At 43.0% G+C, this 25805-nt stretch overlaps 1 protein-coding gene across 1 annotated transcript in view; it reads right to left on the bottom strand.

Moving 5' to 3' along the window:
• Nucleotides 1–25805, bottom strand: part of cpda (carboxypeptidase D, a) — a 64354-nt gene that overhangs the window by 28166 nt on the left and 10383 nt on the right. Inside the window, exons 3-9 of the mRNA XM_060943965.1 lie at nt 6798–6940; nt 6536–6705; nt 3975–4399; nt 3664–3855; nt 1530–1697; nt 1333–1442; nt 1117–1225 (exon numbers count right to left, since the gene is read on the bottom strand). Coding sequence (XP_060799948.1) covers nt 1117–1225; nt 1333–1442; nt 1530–1697; nt 3664–3855; nt 3975–4399; nt 6536–6705; nt 6798–6940 — 1317 coding nt within the window. The remainder of the gene's footprint in view (nt 1–1116; nt 1226–1332; nt 1443–1529; nt 1698–3663; nt 3856–3974; nt 4400–6535; nt 6706–6797; nt 6941–25805) is intronic.

Below are 25805 nucleotides of genomic sequence, written 5' to 3'. Positions count from 1 at the left end.
CACAGGTCTCAACCAATCTCGTTTACAGCCATTGCTTTGACATATGGACTGATATATTACAGAGCATATTTCAAACACTCATCACTTGCTATAGCAGTGACAAAATAGCTATCAAAAATGCATTCCTGTATTTAATAAAATGAGATAAACAGAATTTTGATAATTTAAAAATAAATAAATTAAAAAAAAAATTTATTTATTTGCCTTCAGTTCTCCTTTAAGATACGTAGTTCTCGGAGGAGCTCCACAGTGCGTACGACTTCTCAAGAAGTCTAGAACTGTTTGGTCTGAAAGCACCTATGATTGCAATCCTTCAACCTGAAACCCATTCAAGGACTGTGTGGTTCCAGTTCAGGATGGTTCTGGAACTACTTAGTTCTTTACAAGTTGTCGGACATGTATTATATCTTAATCATATGACCCATACAGACCCACGCGCACGCTCTTATTAAAACCATCGGGGGGGGAAGTCGCGCATCTGGGCAGATACAGATTTTTGAACCTGTTCCATAAAAAGCCATGTGCGGTCCTGGACTGTTTTCCCTCGCTTCCGCCATTTTCATTTTGTTCTGAATTGTTACTTTGAAAAGTGAGCGACACAACGGAGCACAGCGAAAGTGAATTTTATTATCCAGATGATTTACCATCAGACACAGACCTAATGACTCAACATGGCTAAAAACTATTTTGTTTTCAAATCAAAGTTCTTTTGTCTAGACTTGACAGGCTTGTACTGTCGTCTCCATGAGCTGACCTTTACGAACGATGTAAGCTTAAAATCGTTTTCTTTTCGAGAGAACAGTAAAGTCAGTTGTATTTTATTGAATTCAAAACTTGTACAAAGGTGATTCAGCATATAAATGGTTTTCTTTCAGTCAAATAAAAATTGATTGGTTTGTTTTTCATTGCTTTCCACTTTGTGTTAAAAAAAAAAAGGGGGGGGGGGGGGGGGGGGCATGATAAAATACTTACCTCCCAGTTTAGGTTGGGCCGAACAGGAAAATTTGGCTCTTGGTCCATTTTTCCATTCGGTCCGTAAGGCATGACCTCGAGCCAAATATTTTCCCATCCGGCCCGCCCATTCAGTTAATAAGTCTATAGCATTCTGCCACTCACCAGGCACATTGTACCAAGCAGCTCCATTCGTAATACCATCCTTAAAGTACTCGTCTGGGTACTCTTTTACATCTTTACAGGGGTGCCCTTTATACATGAGTGGATTTTCCTAGAACACAAGAAGACTTCTGTGCCAAGTTCATCCAGGTAACAGGTTAATAGATTAATGATTGTACTTGGAAATGGGGAACAACTCCAAAAATAGATCACACTCACCCTTGAGTAAGCAAGGGCAACCATTTTAAACACAGGATCATCTGGAGATCTGCTGTATTTACTGATACCCTCTGGATCGTCGTCATAAGGGTAATTTACCACCAGAGAGCCTGAAAAAGAAACACAGGAATGTATAGTACATATGTACTTATTATATCGTAGATCACCCATCTGAGAACCCCGCAATTGATATCTACCTCCATGTAGGTTAGCCGACAGGACAAACGGGTAGCTTTTAGCCCAGTTCATCACTGCTATAGTCTCTAGCTGTCTGGGGTCAGCAATGGTGAAGAACTGGTCAGGAAAATTGCGGTTTAGGTCGTAGTTGTTGCTGTTATTACGCCCGTGGTAGCCACTGACATCTCCTGTGGAAAACCATGCATTTTTATTATGCTGAATTAATATGGAGGAAGCAAACCATCAAAGTAAGGTGATCTACAGAACTGTGCAAACGTCTTAAGGCCTCTGCATGCTCTTGCGACAAGGCTTTCGCAGATAGCTTTTCGCAGACAGTTGTAATTTATCGTTGAGCGGGGAGTAAATAGGTGTGCGCGATGTTATTCACTGCTACAACGCAAGGGGGCGTGAAGTCGCTAGGAGTAGTTGGTGGGTGTGGTTAGTGGAGTGCTTATCCTCCGGTTACTTATAATGACTAGAACTGGAGTGGTATAGATGTACGTACTTCCTCACTTCCTCGATCAACCGCTCTTCGTGCTGCTCCATCTTCGCTCGTGTTTTTAAAAATGGCGGTCGTGAAAACAAACCAAACCGGGAAAGTAGGGAAGCGGAAGTGCGTGTACAGCGGATGTAGAGTGGACCAATCAGAGCCCTCTTGTCTGCGACGCTGTCTGCGAGGCTTCTGCGGTGGTCACAATTTTTGGGAGGTGCGCGCAGAGCGTCTGCGAAGGTGGGGGGCTACGCAGACGCTATCTGCGACGCCATCTGCGAGGACTGCGTTGTCAGCATAAATTGGCCTTTAGGCACCCTATTCCCCTCCCCCCACGCAAACTTCGTTATAGATTCCTATTTTATGACTTCTCCATTATCGAGTCAGTACGAAAACATTTTAGGGAGTTCCAAATGTTCATTTTCCAGGACAAAATTAAATGTTACAGAAAAAAAAGTTTGTATCTGAGCAGCATATCACATAAATGAGAGCACTTTTCAGATTAAACAAGATGAACCGTGAGCGCCTGCTCGCTTACATCAGAATGCAAGCAATCGAAGGAATAGGACACTTATTATGAATGTTGACTTCAACAAATAATTAATCCTGAAACAAGTAAAGCCTAGGTCACAACCGGACGTACGATTTTTTGGCCGTGCGATTTTTGGCATTTCCCAAATCGCTGCGGGTTTTTTTGTTCGTGGAGAAAGACGCACGTTGGCCGTAAGTTTGTCTTGCAACCTGAAAAAAACGTAAGCGCCCGTAGAGTTTGTTTGACATGACAAAGAACCTCTGTGGCCGGTCTGCGGCTCGAAAATCAGCACGTCACATGCACGCCTTCCGTGCGTTTCTTGCACGTAGACTGGCCGTAGGAGCACGTACGGCCGGTTGTGACCGAGGCTTAAGTAAAAGAGCCGTGTCTCTCCCCAGGGATTTCAAATAGCATCCTGGTAAACTGTCATTCTGAAATAGCATTCTGCTTCTTGAAATGGCGTCAAAATCCACTCTACATGTTTCCTAAATACATTCAGCCGGTAAACAGGAAGTCGATGTGCGACAGACCTGAAAACGGTACACATGGTATAGAACCCCAAGCTGAAGCTCGGTACCAAATATCAAGCAGTTGCGATTTGTAGTTGCTGAGAAAAAGAAGTGTTACAAAAATTTTGCAAATCCACACCATCCCCAAGCTGAAGTTTGGTACCAAGTGGTTTGTGGTTGCTGAGAAAAAGGGTGTTTTGGACGAATGGATGAAAACCGGTATACCCCACCTCCTTCAGAACAGGGGGTATAATGAAGGCTGCTGGGTTTTGGGGCAAAATTAAGAAGCGAGTGCGACAGTCAAAGTGTCTAGAAGAATTGCAGCTGGTTCTGTAAGATGCTCAGTAAAACCTACAGCTCATTTCCTTATAAAACTGCACTCCTTGTACTTGAGACTACTCTTTTTTTTTTTTTTTTTAAGCAAAGGGTCATCTCACACCAAATATTGACTTTCATTTATTATGTCTTACTGATTACTGCTTATAAATGTTGAAACATTTAATTTCATCGTTTAAGCCATTTTTGTTCGACAGGATTTCTTTTCATATGCCTAAGAGTTTTGCACAGTACTGTATAGATTTTTGTTTCCAGGTTAAAAGGTGAGTTTTATTCTATTTCCTTACCCTCTTGTGCAATTTCATAGCCATCTGGGTTCATAGAGGGCATAATGTGGATGCGGGTGTTGTTGACAAGCCACGTGACCTCAGGGTCGCTGCCATAGTTACAGCACAGGTACTCGATCAGGTTTAGAAGCAGCTCTCGTCCCACCACCTCGTTGCCGTGCATGTTAGCAATATACTTAAACTCTGGTTCACCTAAAGGAAGCATTGAATCATTTTAACATACAACACAGACCTTACACTTGGAGCTCACTACACGTTATGAAAGTATTCATATCCAACGTTCCTTAGTACGAAGTAAAGAAGCACAGCACCTTGCTCGTGTTCGCCCGGGTTATCGGAGATCTCCATGACCCAAAGCAAACGGCCCTGAACGGACTTGCCGATGAAGTAGAGGTGTGTGATGGAGGGATACTTCATGCTGAATCTCTGCAGGAAAAGCTCCATGTCGCTGTTGTGGTGATGGCGGAACTCCTGAGGCTGCTGCGGCTCAGGCGCTTGCGGCTCAGGCGCTTGCGCAGAGCTGGCTGAATCCACATCTTTAATCCCTGGCTTGTCGCTGGGCATGCTGGAGCTGGGACGACCGGTTGTGCTGTTGGTTATAGGGGTGGTAGAGGGTGTAGTAGACGCAGTGGTTGTGTGGTTCACACCCTCATTGCTTAGAGATGCTAGTGTGAAGTTGACTTCGACAGCTTTGCCTTCGTTGACTTGCACACCAGGCACAGTCATTGGCACGTACCTAAAATTACACCGGGAAAGCAAAACACAAACATTTGTTTCAAACAGTGTACGACAAATAAGGATACAACGTTTTAAGGGAAGTATTTAAACCGCAGATAATGCTTCTTGATTAATTAGATGCGTGTTTGGGCTGTACATATTGTTATACAACTTGTATTCAAATTTTCATTACGCATATTGACACAGACAGAATAAACACAAGCACTCGATCTGCACTACACATTTGCAATCCATAAATAAGAAACTTCTGGGTTTATCCATTTACCTAATGGTTTTGGCACCAAGCTTAAGAAATCTAGCTGAATATATTGAATACCGTAACGGTTTTATATTATATGCTGTATATAATTATTTCCATTCTTTCCAGGTTAAAAGGAGAGTTTTAAACTGTTCCTTATCCTCTTGTGCAATTTCAAGTTTTGTTTAATATAGCCAAGCACTGGGGGGGCACAATCTTAAATGTTCCTTTTCACTGTACGATATTCATTCTCTATTGTAAACACAAAACATTATGCTATTTAACAGTTATTCCATAAAATCAGATCATGAATGAACCGATAGCTGATGAGTTGCGTAGCACCGAGTTGGCTATAAGCCCTGCATGGCGAGATTGATTGATTGGAATAACTCTTATTCTATCCACGTTCACTGGACGTTCAGAAACGGAGCATTTCTGTTATTTTTTTGCAAATTCGATAAATAAAAACGTCAGACAAAATCATTTCCGCTTAGAACGTAAACAAACCGGCGAAATGACCGTAGCAATTTGTGAAAAATACTATAATAATTCCTGAATTTTTTTTTAAATAAAAAGATACGTTCTTACCATCAAATACTTGTATTCCATATTTTGCTGCTTTTTTGCATTTTTTGGAGTGGTCTTCATCTTTAGCGGGGTTTTTTTGGCAGTTGGCAAACCAACTTAAAAGGTGCATTATTACCACAGACTGTGCTGGAGTGTGGAACAGGAGATTTTGGGGGGAGGGGACCACACCCATATATTCTTTTATTTAGCCAACTCTGTTTCTTTTAAATACTTGATAATTTTAATTTCGAGTAGAGAGTTTTTATTTCGTCCTCGGCTGGTTCAGCAACACGCCGCCATTTTGTTTTTCTCTACTCACAGTATATGAGCTGATAGCCTAGTAGTAGAGTAGCCAATCAGAGCATGTGATTGCTCATATCCAGTGAATGTGGATAGAATTATTATTATTATTATTATTATTATTATTATATACCCAATACATTTTTGTATTTACTTCAAGTAAGTGTTGTAGTCGAGTCACTAAACCTCGAGTCCAAGTCCAGTCTTGAGTCCCAGTGTTCAAGTCCAAGTCGAATCCATTATTGATCCGAGTCAAGTCCGAGAACAAGACTCCAACCGCACTATTTGACAGTGGCTGTTGCTGCCTTTATGTGAAATCGTTCACTACGCACGTGTGAGAGAGTCTGCTTGGCGTGCTATCCGGAGTGCGCCCGAGAGTCTCTGATGCACCCGCCAAGACACACAGGTGTGACACTTGCATGAAATTAATTTAAAAAATTAATGTAGATATAAATATTTTATGCCAAAATTACAGCATGTTAAAAAAAATAAAGAAAAAAATCCAAGTCCTTGTCTCCAATTTACGAGTCCAAACACAGTTAATGTACAAGTCCAAGTCAAGACCTTAAAATTAGGGCACGAGTCAGACTCGACTCAGAGTACTACAAGCCTGCTTTCAAGCAGACACAGAATTAAAATAAGTTAGTCATTTTCCTAACAATAATCATGTGTATGTACATTTTTTTTTCATATTTGTAGAATATGCAGTCTGACTTTCTAAACATTAGTTTTAAATATTTGGAGTACAATTTTGCCAGCCTTAACACATACAGCCATAAAATCACCATGAACTCTAAACAGATTAAACAAGCAAACCTTGAACAATAATAAATTATTGAATAACTTCTGAAAGACTACACTTAACATTCCTCCCCCCCCCCCAACACTGCTGCTTTATTCAGTATACCGTACAGTACACATCAGGATCAGTAAACAAAAATGGAACCAGAATGAAGACTCCAAAAAGAGAAGTTGCATGTCGAGTCTTGTGGCAGTCTGACGCTGCATCTGGATTGGTTGGAGACTTACCCAGAGGATACAGCTGTGATATTGTAGGTTCCCGGCAGCAGGAGTCTGTAATAGTCACCGAAGTGACCAGTGGTTATGTTGTGTTTAATGCCTGCCACCAAGATGACTGCATCAGAAAGAGGAGCACCGGTTCTGGCTTCTCGGACAAACCCTCTCACACCAATGTGAACCTGAAATAATAAGATCAAGATTAGCAAATATTACACGCACGCGCACACGTTACACAAACGCAGGCTATAACTCCGTGCGTAAAAGACTGCACCTGCTCCATGTAAGCCAGCAGAGACTCTCGGTTGTTGTCCCACTCTCTTGCTAACACTGAAGCGGGGGGATATTTGCAGCAACTCAGCTCCATGGTGATTTCCAAGCAGTTCCCTTTTAAATAATTGTAGTCCTGCATTCCTCCTGTGTAGAAATACAATAAATACATTTTTTTTTTTGCGGTCCGGTTTCCATCAAATCCTGCGCTCTGATTGGTTGGCACGATACGGACCCCAGTTACGGACCTCTGGCGACTCACTCGTTCACAACAAACATAGTAGCATTTTTTTGTCAAGATTTATTTATAAAAGATTACCAAAAATCTTAAATTTTTGCCAGCATTTCTCAGGAGAATAGCGTTAATTTTACATCATGGATAGTGATAACAGTCTTCACAGCGAAAGCGTGTTTTACTACCCTGAGGAAGAAGAAATAAAAGAAAACATTTCAGGAGAAAGCTAAAAACCTCTAACTGTTGCTAACGCCAAACAAAAACATAGCCGAATCCTGAATGACTCAATTTTGTATAAATAGGGGACTACATAGGTGGCAAAATGTAGTTTTTCCTGCCATGGAAGTGCACTTGTATACCAAGGAGGAAGCAGTTTGCATTACAGCCGTGAATGAGGATTCAAAATGGCGGCTCGCCTCACCTCGCCTCGGTTTTCCTTTTCGGGCGCTCTCATTTTCTGTTCGAATTTGGCAAAGAAAAAAATAAATATATTATTTACCAGCTTAAGGTCGGTCCATATGGTGAAATACCATGACCTTGGCCTTCAATACTGACCTCGATCCAGAGGGCCTCGCTCAGTCCTTTCAAGACCTCAGTCATGGTATTTCACAATATGGACCTCCCAGCTGGTAAATAACATACAGTGGGGCAAAAAAGTATTTAGTCAGTCACCAATTGTGCAAGTTCTCCCACTTAAAAAGATGAGAGAGAGGCCTATAATTTTCATCATAGGTATACCTCAGGCGGCACGGTGGTGCAGTGGTTAGTGCTGTCGCCTCACAGCAAGAAGGTCCGGGTTTGAGCCCCGTGGCCGGCGAGGGCCTTTCTGTGTGGAGTTTGCATGTTCTCCCCGTGTCCGCGTGGGTTTCCTCCGGGTGCTCCGGTTTCCCCCACAGTCCAAAGACATGCAGGTTAGGTTAACTGGTGACTCTAAATTGACCGTAGGTGTGAATGAGTGTGAGAATGGTTGTCTGTGTCTATGTGTCAGCCCTGTGATGACCTGGCGACTTGTCCAGGGTGTACCCCGCCTTTCGCCCGTAGTCAGCTGGGATAGGCTCCAGCTTGCCTGCGACCCTGTAGAACAGGATAAAGCGGCTAGAGATAATGAGATGAGATGAGGTATACCTCAACTATGAGAGACAAAATGAGGAAAAAAAAAAAAATCCAGAAAATCACATTGTCTGATTTTTAAAGAATTTATTTGCAAATTATGGTGGAAAATAAGTATTTGGTCAATAACAAAAGTTCATCTCAATACTTTGTTGGCAATGACCGAGGTCAAACGTTTCCTGTAAGTCTTCACAAAGTTTTCACACACTGCTGCTGGTATTTTGGCCCATTCCTCCATGCAGATCTCCTCTAGAGCAGTGATGTTTTGGGGCTGTCGCTGGGCAACACGGACTTTGAACTCCCTCCAAAGATTTTCTATGGGGTTGAGATCTGGAGACTGGCTAGGCCACTCCAGGACCTTGAAATGCTTCTTACGAAGCCACTCCTTCGTTGCCCGGGTGGTGTGTTTGGGATCACGGTCATGCTGAAAGACCCAGCCACGTTTCATCTTCAATGTCCTTGCTGATGGAAGGAGGTTTTCACTCAAAATCTCATGATACATGGCCCCATTCATTCTTTCCTTTACATGGATCAGTCGTCCTGGTCCCTTTGCAGAAAAACAGCCCCAAAGCATGATGTTTCCACCCCCATGCTTCACAGTAGGTATGGTGTTCTTTGGATGCAACTCAGCATTCTTTCTCCAAACATGACAAGTTGAGTTTTTACCAAAAGTTCCATTTTGGTTTCATCTGACCATATGACATTCTCCCAATCCTCTTCTGGATCATCCAAATGCTCTCTAGCAAACTTCAGACGGGCCTGGACATGTACTGGCTTAAGCAGGGGGACACGTCTGGCACTGCAGGATTTGAGTCCCTGGCGGCGTAGTGTGTTACTGATGGTAGCCTTTGTTACTTTGGTCCCAGCTCTCTGCAGGTCATTCACTAGGTCCCCCCGTGTGGTTCTGGGATTTTTGCTCACCGTTCTTGATCATTTTGACCCCACGGGGTGAGATATTGCATGGAGCCCCAGATCGAGGGAGATCATCAGTGGTCTTGTATGGCTTCCATTTTCTAATAATTGCTCCCACAGTTGATTTCTTCACACCAAGCTGCTTACCTATTGCAGATTCAGTCCTCCCAGCCTGGTGCAGGTCTACAATTTTGTTTCTGGTGTCCTTTGACAGCTCTTTGGTCTTGGCCATAGTGAAGTTTGGAGTGTGACTGTTTGAGGTTGTGGACAGGTGTCTTTTATACTGATGAGTTCAAACAGGTGCCATTAATACAGGTAACGAGTGGAGGACAGAGGAGCCTCTTAAAGAAGTTGTTACAGGTCTGTGAGAGCCAGAAATCTTGCTTGTTTGTAGGTGACCAAATACTTATTTTACCGAGGAATTTACCAATTAATTCATTAAAAATCCTACAATGTGATTTCCTGGATTCTTTCCCCCCATTCTGTCTCTCATAGTTGAAGTGTACCAGTGGCGGCTGGTAGTCTTTCAAACAGGGGAGGCTGGTCAGTTATGATATTTCCAGATTTTAAAAGAAAAAAGAAAAAACACATCAATTTTGCCCATACTCTTGCCTCTGATCTGGCTGATTGTTGGCAGCATCACAAACTGTGAAATAACAGGTTCTTTTGGCCCATTAGCCTACTGTCCAATATACATGATGGTGGTGTTGGGGGGGTATATTTTAACATTTTATATTTTAAAATTGTGGCATGTTGTTTAAAAATTGATCATTATTGAAAGCAGCTCTTTGTCAGGAACCTCAGCAGTAACAGCAGAGTGTTCTGGAATAGGCACAAGCACTGACCTTGGGGAGCCAAACATAGAGCTGGGTGCCACACATTTCATTCAATGACACTTTCCCTATATTTTACTTATTTTGACTGAGAAATGTTTTATTGACAATTTTGATAACCCTTCACTTTTAATCCGGGTCTGTAGTGTGAAATGTTCTCGGCTGTGTTTTTGTTTAAAAATGTTTTCCAAATTGTAGCTGTGTTTAATTCATATCCAGAAAAATATATATTCCAATATAATATACTCAGCATAAACATTTTAAATAGATTCTATATTTTTGGTCCATCCATGACACATTACTAAAGTAGCCTATTTACTGTTGTTGATGTGGGTCACTTGTTGTTAGCCAATTCACTTTCTCGTACCAGGAGAGCTGAAAGGAACGAGTATTATTCCCTACCTTTTTCACCAAGTCAATTTGAGGCGTTGGTCTACCCTGCTCTTTAATTTTAATTTTTTCCTCGAAAGGAAGACTGGCAAATGGCTTCGCCAAAATTAAATCAGCAATGCTTGGCATCCGTGCGCAGCTTTCTTGCTAGCTGACTAGCCCCCTCAAGTTCAAGTTCAGTCACTCAAACGAAATTTCTGGAACTAAGATAGCAAACTTGACAACACTATATTTACAATGAAAATATAGACAAACTTAAAAAAGCTGGTAGAAACTGTATGTAATGAATGAAATCGAAATGTAAGCTGATCTCTTACAATACACCACAGTACTTGCGAATCCGCATGGGACTGAACTGAGATTCACTGCTCCCTGTCTATATTTGAAACGAGCTGTCAATCAAAGAAAATATCCGGCCGCTTTCACCAATCACCAGTCTCCTCGCGGAAACTGCCATGTCCCTCCCATGTGAGGCTGGGAGTCCGTGGGCGGGCATTTTCGCAGTATTTGTCCAATAACCGTCTTGCATTTTGAGATTGAAAAGCGCAGAGCTCCCAAATGCCATTGAAGTCCACTGAGGCTGCACTGCATCGCGCTGTCACGAGGGGGAAAAACTCATGCACACATTAAAGTTATAAGGGAATGATTTCGCACTGTAGTGGGCGGAGTACATATATTTCTAGGATTCTGGATCTGAAATAGCAATGTTATAAGGTCGGCTATAACATAAGCCTAGTGCAATTCATCCTACACGATGTTCGTCATTTTTAGAGGAGGCTGAGCCTCCCTCGTTGTCTTAGAGCAGGGGTGGGCAAACTTTTTGGCTCAGGGGCCACATTGACTTTTGAAATTTGCCAGGCAGGCCGGGCCAACACCAAATTCATACATATCGAACATAAACCGGAAAAGCTTTAGTGTTATTGTAAGGCCTTCACTGACAGAGACCCAAATGCAGATCAGATTGACATTTTAGTTCTCGGTCAACAAAGACAGCAGAAAAATGCTTGCAATTCAATAGATTGGCACTGGATCCATCCAGAAAAGTAACACACACACACACACACACACACACACACACACACACACACACACACACACACACACACACGTGTGACAGTAAGAAAAGTAGCACACTTAATTCTTAAATTACATCTTTGAGCTGCCAGGATGAGTAGGATGCCAGTGTATTTGTATATTTGTATCATTTTATACATACAACTAAACTGCATCTCATTAAATTGAACTAAATTACGTATCAGTACATATTTTTGTACATTTCACTGAACTCGTAGATTTACACCCGAGTTTTTTTTTTTTTTTTAACCATCCACTTCCAGCCTGCCAATACAACCAACCACCATTAGTAGGAGAGGTACCACACAATGCCAAAATGTTTGCAGTTCAACAGTTTGGGTACCACACCATGCCAACATGTTTGCAGTTCAGTGGTTTGGCACTGGATCCATCCAGCCCACAAAATCAAACAAAACGGCTCAAGAAAGCAAAAAACTCCAAACTGGTTTTCAGGTTCAAAGTCGCTCACTGAAATATTTCCAGTCCTCAAAAAAATCAAAAACACAGGTTCCAAACAGGTTTTCATATTCCAAAAGGCCACTCATAGATCAGAATAACCTCCACAGGCAAAAGTCCAGGAACAGATATAAGCAGAAGCAAGGTCAGCTGCTCATAATACACCTATAATAGCAGACAGGGACATAAATGAGTTAATACTCACATTCACTCAGCAACCGCTGAGCTGTATTCGTCCGTGCTTGCGCTGACTGGTTGTTAGCATAATTAGCATGCTTGGAGGAAAAGTGCCGTTTGATGTTATATTCCTTTAAAACTGCAACGGTTTCTTTGCAAATAAGGCATACAGCCTTTGACTGGACTTCAGCAAAAAAAAATATTTAGTTGTCCATTCTTTATTGAACACCCTGCACTCGCTGTCCACTTTTCTTTTTTTAGGACCACTCACTAAAGTTTTATCCTGTGTTCTCGAGATCATCAGTGGCACGGGCGCCAGAATGACTTCCATGGCACGCGCTGCACCACTCTGCAAATGTAATCTCGCGTGAATATGACTGACTGGAAAGACGGATCTCTAGAACACCTGTCTACGTGATAACACTGACGCTTATAGTTTATAGATCTGCTCAATCGTGTTTATATGATTGCCTTCCGTGGGCCGGATTAAAAACGCCAACGGGCCGGATCTGGCCCGCGGGCCGTAGTTTGCCCACCTCTGTCTTAGAGCAATCGCCCGTGAAGTGTACCTATGATGAAAATTACAGGCCTCTCATCTTAAGTGGGAGAACTTGCACAATTGGTGGCTGACTAAATACTTTTTTGCCCCACTGTATGTATGACTGGTGTTGACACAGTAATGGGAGGCATCCGTGGAAAAAAAGATGCTCAAATGCAAAGCCACCTAACCCACTTTCATATGACGTCATGGCAAAAAGTACTGCAAGAGCAAGCAGTAATCATGTCTCAGTCAGTAAACAGTGAGATTATGCAATGGCACTCAGCCGCAAAGTGTTCAGTGAGTAATCCTGTCTCAAACGAGATGCCTCGGGCGTGGGGCTACTTTGGCAACGGGAGTTTAAAAAAAACCCGCAGACAAGAAACTCAACTCCTTACAAACAAAAGATTCTTCACTCTCACTAGCCCTCAGAGTGAAAAAGTTTCTCAAATTTCAGTCCAACAACTGAAATACATGACAAACTAAAGCTAGATCTGGTCTATGCCTCAAGACCAGATCTTGCAGATTAGGTTTGACATCACAAGAATGGCCGTAGTCTCAGAAACCTCTAATGTTTGATAGTAACAATCCCAAGTCATGTACAGTATATTAATGAGGAGTTCTGATACGTTATCATTCCTATAGTCACAACTTGGACAGACTTTGTCCAAGTTGTGACTATAGGAATGATAAGATCTCATCTAGAGTGTTTATACTGTTTATATTGTTTCAGTTATTCTATTTTTATTTATTGCATTGTCTGTTTGCACCGTGGGTCAGAGAGGACTGAAATTTCATCTGTGCTGTGTAGGTACAGTCCCTTTTAAGAAACTACATTTCCCCATCAGCCAACTTCCGCATTGACCTACGTCACGCCGGGGCGGGATCACCGTCACATCCTCCATGAAAGCATAAGAAACCCGGAAACTCCTAGCTCCTCCTCTTTTGGCGCCGTGATTTCAACATGGACACAAGGAGGACGTCTCTCTCTTTCCGTCTCGGGACCAGCGGTCTACGGACACAAAGAGGCTGCTCACCCGAGCAAACCAGAAAAAGACCTCTTTCTTGCAAGATCCACCATTTAGCGTGATTTCTTTCTTACCCTTGGCCAAGGTAGACTCCAGAGTCGCGCGATCTTTAACTCAAGTCGAGTTACAACCGGTTTTATTCGTATTAGAAGTGACGTCACGACTGCAGCCCAAGCAGTTTTAATTTAAAGTTAAGAAGCGGCTGGACCCTTTTTAACTGAAGTGCTGTGCACCTTGTTTGACCAGAGTTTTCCTTCCCACGAGCTACGAAGCGTCGGACCAAGAATTCTCTGCTATCCACAGACGTGCTCCACGAGCTCCTGTGAAACTCAGCCTCTCCAAGAAATTCCCTGTGCTTCACGGAGATCTCCACAACAGTGAAAACTCCAAAAGTCTCGGGACATCTTCTCATAATCTCGAGTAGAAGCGAAATACGGAAGCAAGACTGGCATTTTTGGGCATAATCAAACCTAGTCTTAGGAATTATAGCCTTTATTGAACTAGTGTGAATTTAAACTCAGGAACAGTTTAATTGTTACACTGTAGACACGCAGCGTATTGAATTGATTGTTCTATTTTGTTTTAATCTCTCAAATGTTTAGTAGATAGGCTGTGCATGCTTCTCTACCCCTTACTAACATTTTAATTTCATTTTCACACATCTTTTGACCTTATCAAGATTTCAGCGAATGTAATACTGTTATAAGCTAGTGAAATTAGCCTACGGCTAATTCTTTTGTCCCATTAGCATCCAGGGCTAATTGTATTGCCTCAAGGGATCACAAGGCCTCCACCACGTGGAGTTAGCTACACAGAGCTAATCTTTCGTCTCCAACATGTGGTCATCCTCCCCCACATCTTAGCTAGCATTCCTTTGTCTTAGCTAGCGACACAAGGCTAACCTGTGGCTCCACATGTGGCCAACACATCTCAATTAGCAACCAAAGCCAACTCTCTTGTTGTACTCAGGCCACATGGTCACCAGGCCCCACACACACACACACACACAGACACCTTAGCTAGCATTCTTTTGTCTCGTTAGCAAGCTACGCTAACCTTTTGCTTAAGCCGCAAGGCCTACACCACGTGGACACACCCTAGCTAGCATTCCTTTGTCTTAGCAACCAAAGCTAACTCTCTGGTGTTACTTAGAAACACGTGGTCACCAGGCCTCACACACACAAACATCTTAATTAGCACACAAAGCTAATCTTTTGTCTTCACCACAACACTCACACACACACGCGCTCATCAAGTATATCTCACTGTTTGTATATATTTCAACTGCCATTATTCATTTTTATCTTTATAATAAATTCATTTATTATTGAAACTGTGTTTGTGTTCCAATATTTCTGAAGTCAACCAATCTCCAAGAATTCAAAGGTGCATATGATTTATGTAATATGGTAAGTGATGATCATAATTTGGAATATACCATAATTTAGCTGTTTGGTAATTTATTATTAAGCACCAAAATTAATGGTATTAATTAATGAGACTGATTAATGAGCCTGATTCCATGAGTGATTTAATGATATAAGACTGATTAAATGAAAACGATTCAATGGTATGATTCAAATGAGACTGATTCAATTTTAATTATTAACCTTCAGATTTAATGAGATTGATCACTCAATTACCCAAATGCACCTACAGCTGTATGTCGAGCATGTATAGCATATTTGACAATAAAGTTGACTTGACTGGATTTAAAACCCTGTCCAATAGTCGATATGCTGATGTTTTCTGTATAGGTTGTGTCCAGTCATGTAACTTTTGCTTGCGAGTTTGCTACCGGTGAATGAAGTGGTGATTTGGCTGCCGTTATGTAAAGAGCGAGTGAAACCGTCTCCGACTATTTTCGCAGTTTAGAGGCCGATGCACAGTCAGGATACCTTCAGAAAGTTGCTCTTTGCGATGGGATAGATCCTTACACGATAAAGAAGGATTTTTCCTAGGAGTTGGAAAATTATCCATCCGTTGAGCTCCACAACGTCTAAAACTACCTGCTGCTGCAGACCTCATTCTACACGGACACACAGATGAAAACCTGGAAAAAGCATAGAGGAGTACAACTTTTTATACGTGGCTGGGTTAAAGATCTGGGATCAGGACCCTACAAGATAAATCCTGTATCGTTTATGCCTGGGCAAGTAGGACTTTCTGGGCTTTTTGTACACGCGTTTGTGGTGGTTACTAGTCTCATCTCATCATCTCTAGCCGCTTTATCCTTCTACAGGGTCGCAGGCAAGCTGGAGCCTATCCCAGCTGACTACGGGCGAAAGGCGGGGTACACCCTGGACAAGTCGCCAGGTCATCACAGGGCTGACACATAGACACAGACAACCATTCACACTCACATTCACACCTATGGTCAATTTAGAGTCACCAGTTAACCTAACCTGCATGTCTTTGGACTGTGGGGGAAACCGGAGCACCCGGAGGAAACCCACGCGGACACGGGGAGAACATGCAAACTCCACACAGAAAGGCCCTCGCCGGCCCCGGGGCTCGAACCCAGGACCTTCTTGCTGTGAGGCGACAGCGCTAACCACTACACCACCGTGCCGCCCACCTTAGATTATAAGAGCTACAAATTTATAGACATGTGCATATGAATTAGCCCTCAGCTCTCTGACCGCATTATATTCCATTCAGTGTCTAGGGAAAAGCCCTCATCTTTCAATCCAGTGCACTTGACCAATGATTAATATATCAAAATCAGGCTTGTAGTACTCGAGTCCGACTCGTGCCCTAATTTTAAGGACTCGTGACTTGACTTGGGGGCGGCACGGTGGTGTAGTGGTTAGCGCTGTCGCCTCACAGCAAGAAGGTCCTGGGTTCGAGCCCCGGGGCCGGCTCAGGCCTTTCTGTGCGGAGTTTGCATGTTCTCCCCGTGTCCGCGTGGGTTTCCTCCGGGTGCTCCGTTTTCCCCCACAGTCCAAAGACATGCAGGTTAGGTTAACTGGTGACTCTAAATTGACCGTAGGTGTGAATGTGAGTGTGAATGGTTGTCTGTGTCTATGTGTCAGCCCTGTGATGACCTGGCGACTTGTCCAGGGTGTACCCCGCCTTTCGCCCATAGTCAGCTGGGATAGGCTCCAGCTTGCCTGCAACCCTGTAGAAGGATAAAGCGGCTAGAGATAATGAGATGAGATGAGATGAGATGAGGCTTGTAGTACTCGAGTCCGACTCGTGCCCTAATTTTAAGGACTCGTGACTTGACTTGGGGGCGGCACGGTGGTGTAGTGGTTAGCACTGTCGCCTCACAGCAAGAAGGTCCGGGTTCGAGCCCCGTGGCCGGTGAGGGCCTTTCTGTGCGGAGTTTGCATGTTCTCCCCGTGTCCGCGTGGGTTTCCTCCGGGTGCTCCGGTTTCCCCCACAGTCCAAAGACATGCAGGTTAGGTTAACTGGTGACTCTAAATTGACCGTAGGTGTGAATGTGAGTGTGAATGGTTGTCTGTCTATGTGTCAGCCCTGTGATGACCTGGCGACTTGTCCAGGGTGTACCCCGCCTTTCGCCCGTAGTCAGCTGGGATAGGCTCCAGCTTGCCTGCGACCCTGTAGAACAGGATAAAGCGGCTAGAGATAATGAGACGAGACTTGACTTGGACTCCAGTTTACTGCATTCAGACTCGTAAACTGGAGACAAGGACCCTGATTTTTTTTTTTGGAACATGCCATAATTTGGCATAAGATATTTATATCCACATTAATTTCTGTACTAATTTCATGCAAGAGTGTCACACCTGCGCATGCATCAGACAGACTCTCGGGCGCGCTCTGGACAGCACGCAAGCGCTGTAAACAACTCACACCTGCACAGGATTAACGTACAATCAAGCGCGCCTGTATAAAAACACACTTTGCGAAGTATTGAGTTGTGTTGCCGACACGTTACCGAGCCTCATTTCCTTGTTTGGTTTCCTGTTTCTCGTCTTTGATTCTGCAGAGTCTACGATAACCTGTTTGCGTCTCTCTCGACCTATTGCTTGTTTCACTGTTTTACAATTTTGCCTGCTGTTCTGGATTGTTGTTTCCCTGTCTTCGCTTGTATTAACAAGCACATCATCTACACTTACTTCTGTCTCCCAACCGTCTCTGACAGAATACTTCCCACACCCTGACAAAGAGAAGCACATTCACCTGTTCATACTTCATGTTCAGGAACAAACTAATGTTAATCGTGCTGAAACAGCCACCGTCAAATGGTGCGGTAAGAGTCTTATTCTTGGACTCGACTCTGATCAATAGTGGACTCGACTCAATTTTTTTTTTTTTTAAATGACTTGGACTTGAACATTGGGGGACTTGAGGTTTAGTGACTTTACTACAACACTGATATCAACCCCGCAAACAACGAGCGCACACACATACAAAAAACCCAAACATGCCCACACATATCTCTACCACTTCCTGGCCTTTCCGTGTTCCTCTCCGCTGCCCCTGCAAACTGAACTCGCCCTTAGACCTACTTTACATATCTCAAGCAGACGTTTAGAACATTGGATAAGACGCCTGAATGCACTGTTGGTATGATACCAAATAAAACACACAGCCAGAAACGTATCTGGATTAATCAGTCACAAAGGGATATTAAAAACAATGTCGAGACCACATCCTTGTCTGCTGCTTTAAACATCCTGTTTTGGACTTTTTTGTAAGAGTTTGATACTGTTAAAGGCACAAAGTTCACATGGTAATGCAACCGTGGAAAAGCCACAAAGGCTTGCGGTTAGTTCTGCTTTAGAACGGTCCGTTTAAAAAGTCAGTGATACAAGTAGCAGCATTAACAGAGCGGACATATTTGATTATTAACTTCATTGTGTAGTGAGGGCTTAAATTAGTTAAATTATAAGCTAAATGACATTACGTTCGGAAGGGAAAGAAGAAGGGGAAAAACCCACCCCACACCCACCTACTGCAACCGTCCCTGTGTTTCAGAACAACGCCCAATGCTAAGAAAGGTCAGTGTGAGCTGGATGAAACCGCACATATGAAAAACTATAAAAGGAGTTTGGCTGGTGCTACACATTGAGAAACGGAACAAACACTTAATGTCAATACGCACAACATAGCACACATCTCAAGTCACCTGATGTTTGCTTTACATCACAGAATCCTTGTGCGACAAGGATGCAAATAGCATTTGTTGTTACAGCCTAAAAATGTTGACTTCACAAACAGTCTTATATTCCTTCAATCAAATCAGTCAACGTTGGCAGCACTGCCATTTCCATCTTTGTTATGCTGCGCCTTTAGGCATGTGAAGAATGTGTGCAGCACAATGAGTGCAATTATCATCAATTATTCCCACCAGCAAGAAGCTCAAACCGATTCCCAGTCTCTAGGACATTGTACTGGATGTGCTATAGTGTTTGTACAATGTTCTTTACAACCGGTTCGCTGGGCGCCTCCCAAAATGAGCCGATTGAGCCAGCAGATGCGTCGGGCTGTGTCAAAAGACTGACTACGCTATATGTATTTTAGTAGACTAGAGCACTTTATTAGGAACATCTGTACACCCAGTCATCCATCCATCATCTGTAACCGCTTATCTTGTACAGGGTCGTGGGCAGGCTGGAGCCTATCCCCGCTGACTATGTGCGAGAGGCAGGGTACACCCTGGACAAGTCGCCAGATCATCGCAGAACTGACAACCATTCACACTCACGGTCAATTTAGAGTCACCAGTTAACCTAACCTGCATGTCTTTGGACTGCGGGGGAAACCGGAGCACCCGGAGGAAACCCATGCGGACACGGGGAGAACATGCAAACTCCACGCAGAAAAGCCCCCCGTCAGCCACAGGGCTCAAACCCAGAACCTTCTTGCTGTGAGGCGACAGTGCTAACCACTACACCATCGTGCCACCCCTCATCTCATTATCTCTAGCCGCTTTATCCTGTTCTACAGGGTCGCAGGCAAGCTGGAGCCTATCCCAGCTGACTATGGACGAAAGGCGGGGTACACCCTGGACAAGTCGCCAGGTCATCACAGGGCTGACACATAGACACAGACAACCATTCACACTCACATTCACACCTACGGTCAATTTAGAGTCACCAGTTAACCTAACCTGCATGTCTTTGGACTGTGGGGGAAACCGGAGCACCCGGAGGAAACCCACGCGGACACGGGGAGAACGTGCAAACTCCACACAGAAAGGCCCTCGCTAGGGCTGCTCGATATTGGAAAAAATCAATATCACGATTTTTTCAGTAAATATCGATATCGCGATTTTTAAAACGATATTTATACACCTTTTTTTAAAGCCCTGATCATCAACACCTGAGGCACCGGGCCACATTTTTATAGTACAGGCCTCATAGGCTACCTGTCAACCCTTCCCGTTGTACCCTGAAACGCCTTTTACTTAAACTATTTACTGTGCAAGCGCGTACTTTGCATAGGTCCTATCGCCTGCACAAGGCTCACGTTCTCCTCACTCAACATTTCCGATCACAGAGGATGGAGCCAGCGCTGGTATTACCAGTGATTACTGCGTAACGTCCACACTGGCTCGTAGCCAGCCAAGGATAAAATCTCTCTCTCACACACACTACAACGCAAGCTTGTGTGTTGTTAAGACACCAACATTAAACATGCACACACACGGACTGGCCATTGGGAGTAGCGGGAGTTTGTGGGCCGGCGGAGAAAAAAAAAAAAAAAAAAGTTGCGCGCTGGCCTTTAATATGATAAGCAATGTTAACAGTTTCTTTAACAAACTGTTAACATTGCTTATCATATTAAAGGCCAGCGCGCAACTGTTTTGTTTTTTTCTCCGCCAGCCCACACTGAACCACCGGGAAAACTCCCGCTACTCCCGATGGCCAGTCCGTGTGTGAACACACACAATATAGAGACAAGTCCTTAAGAATTAACATACATGAAAATAGCTCAGCGGCATGTAAACATTCCCTGAAAGTGTAGGTGGCACTGCGGCTAGATGCTACGTGAAGTGGCACAAGGCAAACACCATGCTTCGCTCAGGTCAACAGACAAAATCCACGAACCCAGTAGTCCTCCTACTACTGTGGGTTAGTGTTCTGTGGCCAAAAACACCCTATGCACAGTCATTCCAAAACATCCCCACTAGTTGCAGGTTATGTCTCAAATACAGATATGCGTTGTGGATTAAGCGATCTATTTTCAAGCATCAGGCTTCTCTTCCTTCATCTTCCAAATGTGGACTCCGCTATCTTTTTGGCATGTCAGCATTGAAATACCATTTGCAGAGATATTTCACTCGAAAAGTAAAAGCAACACATGATTAGGGCTACATGATTAGCAGGGGGACACCGTTTTAAGCGCACGGAATTTTAAAAACAATGTAATTACATCTGAGTCTGTCTACATCGCGCAATAAACCCGTCCTTAGCAGAACCTACTTCAAAGCATGATGCTAGCTGCAGATGCACAAGTCAAAATCAAATGAACCCAACATGCCGCGGCGGGCAACATTAATAACCAAATTGCCTTACCTTAAAACGCTGCCTTGACCACAGGACGACTCGCAATTATTCCACTTAAATCCACACGGTTTAACACATCTAACACAGCTAGCAAGCTGGATATGTGCTAATATTGTTGTGCTTGTTTTCTTCCGTAGATGCCATTTTTACATTACCCAGTCCCACATCCAAAAATATGACGTAAATATATGTTAACTGTATTATTATAACAGTTAGCAAGCAAATCAAACAACATATTAAGAAATCAATATATCAAATCACCCGACACGTATGAAAACAGAAGAACTGATTTTTTACTGTTGCGGAGATATCGCGGGAGTAGAATGGATGACGTATGCAAGGCTACGGTGTGCCTTAGGGGACAGAAGGGTTCGTTTTACCTTACTGTCACGTCAATGTTATTGTTGTTTTATTGCCATTGTAGAAATATTGTGCACGTCCCTTTCGACAAATGACAAAAAATCGTTTCATATCGATATTATGAATGTTGATATCGTTTGACACCAATATCGATATTGTGATAAAAATACGATATATTGCACAGCTCTAGCCCTCGCTGGCCACAGGGCTCGAACTCAGAACCTTCTTGCTGTGAGGCAACAGTGCTAACCACTACACCATCGTGCCGCCCCTCATTCATGTAATTATCTAAAAATCAGCAGCACAAAGCATAAAATCACACAGATACCAGACAGCTTCAGGTAATGTTCACATCAACCATCAGAATGGGGAAAAATTGTGATTTTGACCATGGCATTCTTGCATGGCTGACCTAGGATTTTCACACACAACAACTCTACAGTTTACTCAGAATGGTGCAATGAAAAACATCCAGTGAGCAGCAGTCCTGTGGACAGAAACACCTTGTCGAGAGAGAGAGAGAGAGAGAGAGATCAGTAGAAACTGGTACCACCACCACAACTCCTACTCCGTACAATTGTGGGGAGCAGAAAAACATCCCAGAATCCCCAGCATGTCAAACATTGAGGTGGCTGGGCTACAACACCAGAAGATCACATCAGGTTCAACGTCTGTCAACAAAGAACAAAAAGCTGAGGCTGCAGTGGGAACAGACTCACCAAAACTGGACAAAAACATAGCCTGGTCTGAAGAAAATCAATTTCTGCCAAGGCACACAGATGATAGGGTCAGAATTGGGCACCAACAGTATGAATCCATGAACCCAACCTGGCTTGAGTCAAGACTCCAGGCTGGTGGGGGTGGTGTAAGGGTGTAGGGAATGTTTTCTTGGCACACTTTGGGGCCTGTTGATACCAATCATCTCTCTCATGAATATTGTTGATAACCATGTGCTTCTGTTCATGGCGACTTCCAGCATGATAATGCACCATGTCACAAAGCAAAAGTCGTCTCAAACTGGTTTCATGAACATGACAATGAGTTTATTGTTCTTTAGTGGCCTTCCCAGTGACCAGGTCTGAATCCAGTAGAACATCTTTGGGATGTGGTAGAACAGGAGATTCACAGCATGAAGGTGCACCTGCAGGAACTTTGTGACGCAGTCATGATAACATGGACCAGAACCTCAGAGTAACATTTCAGGTATCTTGTGGAATCCATGTCATGAAGAATTGAGGCTTGTTTGAGCACAAAAAGGAGGCCCTACCCAGTAGGGCTGGGTATCACCAGATACCTCACGATACGATTCTATGGCGATATTTTGCCCACGATAACGATATTATCACGGTACAGCGATTCTGCGATAATCGATATATTGCAAGAAATTTCAACCACATCACAATATCTGTCACTGAAGAAAATCAGAATTTATTGACCACTGTAAAATTACATTTCACATACATAACTACACACTCTTGCCAGACATATATTTGTCTCTATTCCACTGCTGGCAAAACCAAGAGTTGCTTCACTACAACATACAGAAAATTCCCATTTCTGTGCTAGTATTATCAACTTTTCTGTAAGCATGGACACATCAGTGCTGCTTAACAAGCAGAATCAAATTGTTTTATGAAAACTTAAAACTTGCACTGCAGACTGCACATACATTTCAGCGCTAACACTAATATCAATTTGTTCTTTGTAAACTTGAGAACATATACCTGAGAACATTTAACTTGTGCTTATTTTGCAGGAACAACACACTGTCTGAAACACACTGAAAAGTGCAGTGGGCATCTTAATTTAATTGGAGCGAAACAGGTTTTGCAAAGTGCATTCTCTTTGTCCGGCTCACTGTTTTTTTTTCTCCTTTCCTTTGGAATCCAAAGTGCCTCCAAACATCTGCCTTAAAGTTCGGTGGCATCTCTAGGTTTATGTTAACAGCCATGCTTGCCTGTTTTTTTTTTCCCCTCACTGCAACCGCCGGGGAAAAAAAGAGAAGACGAAGAGTGCCTTGCAGTGAGGTAGCGGCACAGCGACACCTCGCAGAGCGGAGGTGCGGAAGTCGTACCGGATTTACAACCCGTCTGAAACATGATTTTATTATTTGAAAAAATATCGATATTCAAATTGAGTATCGATATTGAATCGGAAGACAAAGTATCGTGATACATCACCGTATCGATATTTTTGCACACCCCTACTACCCAGTACAAGTGTTCAATATGTACAAATGCATATTAGGATTTTGACTGAGCCATAAAGCTGATGTATTGTTAACATGGTGTCGTCTTATGTAAAGTTCAGCAAATGGTCTACAACTTTATCTGATCGATAATGTTTTCAAACAGATCTGTGCATGTTGTTCCAGGCTTTAGGCTACATCCACACGACAACGGCAACGAGATGTTATTAAAAAAAAAAAAAATATCGTGTCCACATGGGCAACGGATCAGTAAAATATCAGGTACATATGGCAACGCAACGCTTGCTGAAAACGATGCAATACACATGTCACACCTCTAGGGGCACTGTAAGACAGTCCCTTCGGAGACACCAGAACAATAGAAGTAAGGACGCATGCGCATAAACTATTATGCGCGAGACTTCATATTAGCCACAAAGTCAGAAAAATCTGTTCGTAAAATTACATTATAATGACCAAATACAATGAAAAGTATTTTTCCAGTCTCACCTGTGAAAGGTAATCCCATGTGATCTCATTTGGAAGGCAAACCTGTTGATACAGTTAAACGCAGCACATGAATGAGGCATCTTTATTCTCCGCTTTGACCCATCCAATATGGTGGCGAGGATGACGTATGATTCTACGCGGAAGGCGGCGTCTTTAATGGTCCGGAATAAATTGAATGCTGCACGTTGATGGATTAATTTGTTCTTCTACGCCCTTTTTGAGGAATGTATTGTAGGACTTAAACCAACATCTGAAGGTGAGATCGCTCCTTTTTTTCCCTATTTTTGCTGGCGGGATTGACTCTGCCCTAAGGGCTATTCTCTCTCGCTCTCACTTTGCACCATTACACAATAAATATTCACAGTGAAAATATTTTGTAAGCGCGTTTCATGAACCAAGTTATAGGATTTGTTGACAACTCGCATCAAGTTCGTTACACTTCTACCCGGCGTGAAGCACATGTGGTTGTGACGTCATCATAAACAAATCTGTTCTACTCATCCAGACGACTTTGCAACGGCGCCGTTGCCAGATCTTTCCACTCTGGAACCCGTTCTCAAAAGATTTCATTTTGGGGCACCCAAAACGCCGGTGCCGTGTGGACGCCAGGCCAAAACGATAAACAATTTTAATCGGATTCACCTGAATCCGTTGCCTTGTGGACAGGGCCTTAGACTGTATACCAGGAATCGTTTCTATGCCCCATCAGCTCTGAAAGAAAAACATCCTAATGCCAGAAGTATTCAAAGCTGCAAAAGGTGGCCATTAGCTCAGATTTCAGGACACAATACAGCTCAGGTTGCTGTGCGGAGAATGATGCGACGGCTCGAGTATGCTGGCTTTACAATGATGCTACAATGGCTTAGAAAGAAAGGTATCGGAGTACAGCAGGACGCCAAAACTCTGCCAGAAATAGTGGGTTTTGGATTACCAGCAAAACATTAGTTCCTCTCACAGGTTCGGGTTCCTGGCACAACTAATAATAAACGATGTATAAACAGACGGATTGTGAAATGCCAAGAGCAAAAGATGGTTAAAAGAGGGAGGAAAAAAAAAAAAAACCATCAACACCACCACTATGGTCAGTAATGTGCTTTTGCCAATGATTGAGAATGAAGGACTGAAATTAATTTCTCCACTCGCTAAACAGATTATCAGTGCATCAGTTCCTGTTTCAACATGCAAATAACAAGGAGGATAAAATATAATTACAAAATTACAAAACACTCGGGAGACAAATACTTGCCTAGTTTATGGTATAGCACTGCTAATTTAAAGGACTGAAGGACCAGACTGCTCACTGATCCTAGAACAACAACCAGATTTCCCCTCTGTGCCATGTACTGGTCCCCCTCGTAAAGATCAGTAAAGGGTTAAAAGAAAAAAAAATTATTTTTAAAAAAAAATAATCCACCTTTTGGTGAAGTCGCTTCATCTCACACTGAAAAAAAAATGAGAAAAATCCAGCCTTTAACTGAAATACATTTTTAAAAAAAAACAGAGAAAAACAAATCCCTCATCAAGAAATATATTTTCAACAAAAACACGTGCCATTATTTTTGACACCCCTGCACTGAATACTTTGTACACCCTCCCTTTGTCAGTAAAACAGCGCCGAGTCTCCTGTAACGATTTATAAGGTTGGAGATACAGAGCAGGACATCGGAGACCGTTCCTCTTTACACAATTTCTCCAGATCATCCAGGGTCTGAGGCTCTCT

Source organism: Neoarius graeffei, chromosome 17 (assembly GCF_027579695.1).
Source record: "Neoarius graeffei isolate fNeoGra1 chromosome 17, fNeoGra1.pri, whole genome shotgun sequence".
Classification (NCBI taxonomy): Eukaryota; Metazoa; Chordata; class Actinopteri; order Siluriformes; family Ariidae; genus Neoarius; species Neoarius graeffei.
Note: the sequence above shows the minus strand (reverse complement) of the source record. Positions and strands in the feature narration are given on the sequence as shown.